The 7,331-nt window shown below is 38.0% G+C and overlaps 1 protein-coding gene across 5 annotated transcripts in view; it reads right to left on the bottom strand.

Annotated features, from left to right (window-relative positions):
* Positions 1 to 392: 392 nt before the first annotated feature.
* SINHCAF (SIN3-HDAC complex associated factor) overlaps positions 393 to 7,331 on the bottom strand; it is a 73,594-nt gene continuing 66,655 nt past the window's right edge. For all 5 annotated transcript variants that reach the window (XM_070410482.1, XM_070410484.1, XM_070410483.1 and 2 more), the window contains exon 6: positions 393 to 2,482. In XM_070410482.1, the coding sequence (XP_070266583.1) occupies positions 2,323 to 2,482 (160 nt within the window). In that variant the 3' untranslated portion in view covers positions 393 to 2,322. The remainder of the gene's footprint in view (positions 2,483 to 7,331) is intronic.

Here is a 7,331-nt window from a genome sequence, read left to right as displayed (position 1 = left end):
TTACTTACATGAGTAATCTAAAATAAATCAACCAAACACACAAACAAAGCAGCAATTAAGTTATAGAAGTGTGGATAATGTAAGTTCTGAAACCTGGGCATGTGCCCTGACCAGGAATCTAACCAGCAACCCTCAGAAATAGAGACCACAAGGATGGCTACCAGAGGGGAGAGAGTGGGGAGATGGGTGGAAAAGGTGAGGGTAATATAGTCAATAACATTGTGTCAAGTTTGCAGTAACGGATGATTATTAGAATTAATGGGGTGGTCACTTGTAAGGTATAAAAACGTCAAATCACCAGACTGTCTATTTGGAACTAACATAACTAATGTATTATTACATACCAACTATACAAACAAAGCCACAAAACAGCCTCTTTTATTTTCTAATAAGACTAAATTTATTCAATAACCTAGTAAAAGTTTTGAGTATAAGTATTCAACAGTATAAAAAGTACAAAACAGATTTGTAGATTTCTAATATATTAATACAAAGTGCATGACTACATACAGTACATCCTACAGGCAAAGAGAGGTGGAAGGGAAAAAGAAGACTGTGGTTGACTGTGGTCTAGTAATAAATAAATAAATACAGAAGTAGAGATGATCCATATTATAGTATATTCTACCACCGACACTGTAGCCAAAATGTACAAAATAAAAAAATAAAAAAAAGGACCATTTCAAAGTAACTCGGGAGGAAGAGGAGAATGGCTGAGACTTGCAGTACACCTTCGAGGCTGTGGGAGCGGCGCCCCAAACCACTGTGTTGTCTGTACAGATGGTGGCTTATAGTTTCTTCCAAAGGAATATAAAATTTTAAGTTTAGAATAAGAACTATAAAACTACAGGGTGCCCATAAAAAGTAGCTCACTCCTTATTGTTATTCATACTATCCAATTTTTAAAATCAGGCTTTAAAAATAAGCACCGAGTCATTTTATTATAAGGCCGGCAAATGATCCTCCCTCGTTCTGAAAAAGTGTGAACTGGTAATATTCTTCCTGAATTGATAGAAAAGAGGCAATGGGAGTACTTGGGTTTGAGTTCAAGTAACAGGCTTTTCATAAAAATTTTAGAACCGAAGGGCCCCACGTTCAGGATTTATCATCTAAAATCTCAATGTTCAGAAAACCTAACTACAAAAAGCCAAACCCACTCAGCATTAACACACCTCTTTCCTTTTACTAGCATTTTACTTTAACATAGTGGTGGGGGGAGACCCTAAAACCCTCATACATTAAAACAAGTTGAACAAACACTCTACACAGATAAAACCTTCACAAAGGTCAACTGAAGTAATCCAGAGCTAAAACTGAATTGTGTAGATTTTCAATGAAGTCACCGGTAAGCAACACGAGCCAAAGTCAATTATTTACACACTCGGTGAGCCCTCTGAGAAGCGTGCCCCCAGAAGCATCAACCTTTGTTATTTTTATGCTATCCTGAAAGCCTGCACGTTTTTCAGATATCTGAACATGTTTCATAGAGTGTGTTCTCTCCCATGTGGTAAAATAAAGCTTTGGTACTATCTATATTAAGATTGCTTATCCTGAAGACTTGACATTTCCCCAAGAGGAGCTTCGATTCTGCTTTAGAAGTTTCATATAAATTAAAATCTTCATCAAATAGCAATATGAAGGAGGTGACACAGGATACAACATATACAGTCCAGTTACCTCTTTGTATATTTAGAAATGACTCCTTCAAGGTATTTGTACCAGAGAGCTTATTCTGTCCTGCTTAATATTCAGTAGTACAGGTTTGAATCCTCAGAACCTTGGCAAGACCTTAACATTTTAAAATTATTAACAACTACCTCGAGGGGCAAGTCCAGGTTACTGGTTTATGACAAATTCATTATCATGAAGGAAAACAAGTGTAGTCAGCCATCTTTAAAAATGCCCCAACCACTGCTTCTCAATATAGAAAGACTAAAACTACGTACGTTTATCATACAACAAATCCCATCTCTGTCCCCTGAAGTCCCCCTAGTTTCATTCATGAGAAGGGGATTTAAAAGAAAAAGACTTAAAGAGCACTTTACAGCAGCATTCAGCTTTCCTATGAAATACTCAGCATCTTAAATATTATGTACACATCTGTTTTTCCTTTTTGTAAGCTAGACACTGGCTTCAGAGCTGGTGGAACTTGTGGAAGTGGAGGAAAAAATAACCCATTTGGAACTATTCTAGAAATTGTCTTTTGGCAGAATAGCAGGTATCCAAGTGAAAAACAGGAAGGTCGTTTTGTTGCTGTGTTTTGGGTGTTTTTTCCCCCTAAAATTTCAATCATTTCCTGTTCCCCTTCTACATACACCTCAGTCACCACTCCTGGGTGGAGATGGGCAGAGGCTCTGGACTGGGCTCCTCCGGCTTCTCCGCAGGAGCCTTCTTGTTGCTGCAGCAAGGCTTGAAGAGGTGCGTGTCAATGAGGACTTCCCCAAAGCGGCCTTTATAGATAATCCCACAACATATTTTCTGTCTAAAAGAAAAATGGAGAGAACGAAATATATTAATAAGGCAGAAGAACAGAGATACAAAAAAAAACACCTCTCATTATAATAGCTAGTACAACATGATCCAAAGGGTCTACTTTCACATTCCAAAAAAGGGCTCCCTCGCCAAAACCGGTTTGGCTCAGTGGATAGAGCGTCGGCCTGCGGACTGAAAGGTCCCGGGTTCGATTCCGGTCAAGGGCATGTACCTGGGTTGCGGGCACATCCCCCATGGGAGATGTGCAGGAGGCAGCTGGTCGATGTTTCTCTCCCATCGATGTTTCTAACTCTCTATCTCTCTCCCTTCCTCTCTGTAAAAAATCAATAAAATATATTTTAAAAAAAAACAAACAAAAAAAAAAACAAAAAAGGGCTCCCAAAGCCTGGCCAGTGTGGTTCAATGGTTGAGTGTCGACCTATGGACCAGGAGGTCACGGTTTGATTCCCCCGTCAGGACCCATGCCCGGGGGGATCCATCCCCAGCGTGGGGCATGCAGGAAGCAGCCAATCAATGATTCTCTCTCATCATTTATGTTTCTCTCCCTCTCCCTTCCTCTCTGAAATCAATAAAAATACATTAAAAGGGGCGGGGGGGGGGGGGGGGGGGGCTCCTAGAGAAACCCCACTGGCTAGGTAATGGGAAGTACCCAGGTCCCATACATCCCACACTGGAATCTTACCCGATATTAAGGGGAAAGAAGGCATACTGGGAGACAGCAGTCAGTTTCAAAGGCTGCTCCCAAACTTGTAAACTGTGTCCTCCAAAAATCACCAACTCTTGAAGAAAAATAGCCACCATAACCAGGCTGACACAGCTGGTAGTTCTATTATATTTAAATATTTAGTAGATATAAAATATATACGTAACGGCACTCAAAAAATGACAACACATAACACCCATACCTCACAGACTGTAATGAAAAAAAATTATCACTTCCTGTGAAGTCCCCCAGTTTGCCTGTCTCTAATCTCTTCCCACCCTACCTCATTCTTTCCTCCTTAATTTTAGGTTTAGCACTCCTTTGTTCTTTTTATACTTCCTGGTTTTACTGTGTTTGCATCTCTAAACATATTGCTTAGTTATCTCATTCAGACATATGCATATTTTATGTGTATAAAATATAATTATCTCATATATAAAATCAGATATATACAGGGTGGGACAAGTAGGTTTACAGTTATTATGGAAGATAATACAATAATGCAGCCTCACAACTGTAAACCTACTTTTGCCACACCCTGTATATAAAATTAGATCACACTGACTTTATGCATAGTATTTATATAGAAATATGGAACCACAAGGAATACTGTAATTTTTTTTGCTCAGCATTAACTGAGGTTCATACATAGTTAGGTAAAGCTTTATTTCATTTTAACTTAGTACAGTATTCCACCATGTGACTAAACCACAATTTATCCATTCTCCTTTTGATGGGACTGATTTTTGTTATTACAAACACGCTGTACATTATCAGTGCATATATCTAAAGGTTTTTTCTAGGTTATGTTGTCAGGATATAAGAATGGGAATATGCTCAATTTTGCTTGAATATGTCAATGTGGTTCCCTTCGATTCCTATTTTTGCTAAGTTTTATTTTAAGGAATGTTCAAATTTATCAAAGACCTTCAACTTATCACTAAGATGATAGGCATTTTTTTTCTGCTCATTTAGAAACTGTTGGTGTGGCAAATTATATTAGTTGACTTTCTAATGTTTAAAACAATCTTCTATCTCTAGGGTAACCTAATCTGATCATGATATACTGTTTTGATGTCAAAGTTATGTTAGCTTCATAGAATGCTTGGGGCCTATGCCCTCTTTTATCGGTAATCTGGAAAAGCCAATTGCAAGATCACTATCATTTATTTGTTCCTGATGTGTTTGGGAGAACTTGCATATCTGGGCATGGGATTGTTTGAGGGAAAACTTGTAACCACCGAGTCAATTGCCTTATTATGAGCTAGTCGGGTTTTTTATTTTTCCTTCAGACAGTTTTGGTAAGCTGTCTTTTTCCACTAATGTATATACTTCACATAAATGTTCAAATTTATTGGCATGTAGTTGTTTATAATGTCTTTTTGTCTTTTAAATTTCTGCTTTAGCTATAGCTAAATCTCCCTTTTCTTAGCTAAAATAGTGTCTCTTGTTCTTGATCTGCATTATCTCTAGTAATTTTTTTGGTCAGGTCATTTTCAGCAACCAGTTCTTAGCCTTATTGATCCTATCCATAGGCTTTCTACTCCATTTATTTCTGCTTGTTATCTTTAGGAATCCCTTGCTTTTATTTTTTCATATATTGGGTTTCATTAACCTTTAAATTGGATATATATCACTTCATTTGCTTTTAGTCATTCATTTATAAAAAGCATTAGGAGGATAACTTTTCTTTTTTTACCTTCTTTTATTTTTAATATATTTTTATTGATTTCAGAGAGGAAAGGAGAGGGAGAGAAAGATAGAAACACCAATGATGAGAGAGAATCATTGATCGGCTGCATCCTGGATGCCTCCTATAGGGGAGTGAGCCCGCAACCCGGGCATGTGCCCTTGACAAGAATCAAATCTGGGATCCTTCAGTCTGCAGGCCACTGAGCCAAACCAAACCAGCTAGGGCGCTCTTTTTACCTCTTTAATGTTATACCACCTGTTTTGATTTGTAGTATTTTTCATTTATTTTTTAGTTATGAAGATTTTCTATTTTATATTATACTTTCTTCTTTTTTAAAAAAAATATATTTTATTGATTTTTTACAGAGAGGAAGGGAGAGGGATAGAGAGTTAGAAACATCGATCAGCTGCCTCCTGTACACGCCCTACTGGGGATGTGCCCGCAACCAAGGTACATGCCCTTGACCGGAATCGAACCTGGGACTCTTCAGTCTGCAGGCCGATGCTCTATCCATTGAGCCAAACTGGTTAGGGCTATACTTTCTTCTTGAAACCATGGTTTTTTAATTTACAACTATAGGTAGGTTTTCTATTTTTGTTTTGCAATCATTAAATTCTCTGCCCTTCCTTTCTGCTCTGGAGATTTTGTACTTATTTTTATTAATTTTTTGTGGTTATATACTTAATTATTCACATTCTAAAGTTATTCACTACGTTTATTCTCAGTAATGCAAAGTACATTTATACACTTTTAACTTCTGTTACCTCCAACAATGCAAAGGACACTTATCATACTTTAACTTCTGCTATCACTTCTGTTACCTTGACTTATATGCTATTGCTGTCATGTAATTCTTTTTCTTTATCCCACAACTATTGTCATTTTAAGTAATCAGCATTTGTTGAAATTTACCTAAGTATTTGCTACTTCTTCTTCTTTTTTTTAAAAAAAAAAAAGAGGAAGGGAAAGAGAGGGAAAGAAAAACACCAATTTGTTTTTTCACTTTTTTTTTAATCCTCACCCAAGGAGTCTATTTTTTCCATTGGTTTTTTAAAATATATTTTTTTATTGATTTTTTACAGAGAGGAAGGGAGAGGGACAGAGAGTTAAAAACATCGATGAGAGAGAAACATCGATCAGCTATCTCCTGCACACCCCCCTACTGGGGATGTGCTTGCAACCAAGGTACATGCCCTTGACTGGAATCGAACCCGGGACCCTTCAGTCCACAGGCCGATGCTCTGTCCACTGAGCCAAACCGGTCAGGGCTCCATTGGTTTTTTAAGAGTGGAAATGATGGGGGAGGGGGAGAGAAAGAGAGAGAAACATGGTGTGACAGAGACACATTAATTGGTTGCCTCCCCAACACACCCAGACTCGGGGGAGAGGGGCTGGGATCAGAAATGCTGGGGCAGGGGTCCTCAAACTACGGCCCGCGGGCCACATGCAAATACAAATATTGTATTTGTTCCCGTTTTGTTTTTTTACTTCAAAATAAGATATGTGCAGTGTGCATAGGAATTTGTTCATAGTTTTTTTAAAAACTATAGTCCGGCCCTCCAATGGTCTGAGGGACAGTGAACTGGCCCCCTGTTTAAAAAGTTTGAGGACCCCTGTGCTGGGGAATCGAATCCATGACCCTCTGATGCAAAGGCTGCTGCTTTAAACACTGAGCCATGCTGGCTAGGGCTGTTCCACTATTTATGCATTCATTGGTTGCTTCTTGTATGTGCCCTGACCAGGAATCGAACCTGCAACCTTGGTATACCAGGACAATGCTCTAACCAACTGACCTGCCCAGCCATATTTGCTACTGTCTTTAATTTTCCTTCTCAATATTTCAAAATAGGGTCTCTTTATTCTGCCTGCTCTGCTGCAGAATGTTCATTATTGAGGGTCAACTTGGCAGCCACTCTCAATTTTTTTACTAGTCAAAAAGTCTTATGCCCTTATTTAAAGAAGATATTTTTGCTACATGTATACAATTCTAGTTTGAGAGTCATTAACTCTTGGGCCACTGAAGAAAACAACCTATTGTTTTCCGGCTTCCTTCATTCATGTGGAGAGCTCAGATTTGTGTTTGTTGTTCCTTTGAAAGTAATATCTGTTTTCTCTCTGCTTAAAGGTCTGTTTGTCTTTCATGTTCTATAGTTTCACTATAATGTGTCTATGGATAAATTTTCTTTACTCATAAGACAACTGGTTATTTGCTTTTAATTTGTTAGTCTTCCTAAATCTGTGAACTAGAAAATCCTTAACCACTTTTCTCTTTGAATATTTTTCTCTTTTCTAGCCTATCATCTTCCTGGCTCAGGAGTCCCACATTTACTTAGTATTGACCTGTTTATTCCTTATTAACTTGCCCACTTTTCAATGCCATTTTTAAAAAATTTAAAAGTATGTATTTCAAGCCCTTTTACTTTTTTCAGTGAATGAATTGGT

Source organism: Myotis yumanensis, unplaced genomic scaffold, assembly GCF_028538775.1.
Source record: "Myotis yumanensis isolate MYYU_CA2020_CCGP unplaced genomic scaffold, mMyoYum1.0.hap1 SCAF_3, whole genome shotgun sequence".
Taxonomy (NCBI): Eukaryota; Metazoa; Chordata; class Mammalia; order Chiroptera; family Vespertilionidae; genus Myotis; species Myotis yumanensis.
This window is presented reverse-complemented; position numbering and strand designations above follow the sequence as displayed.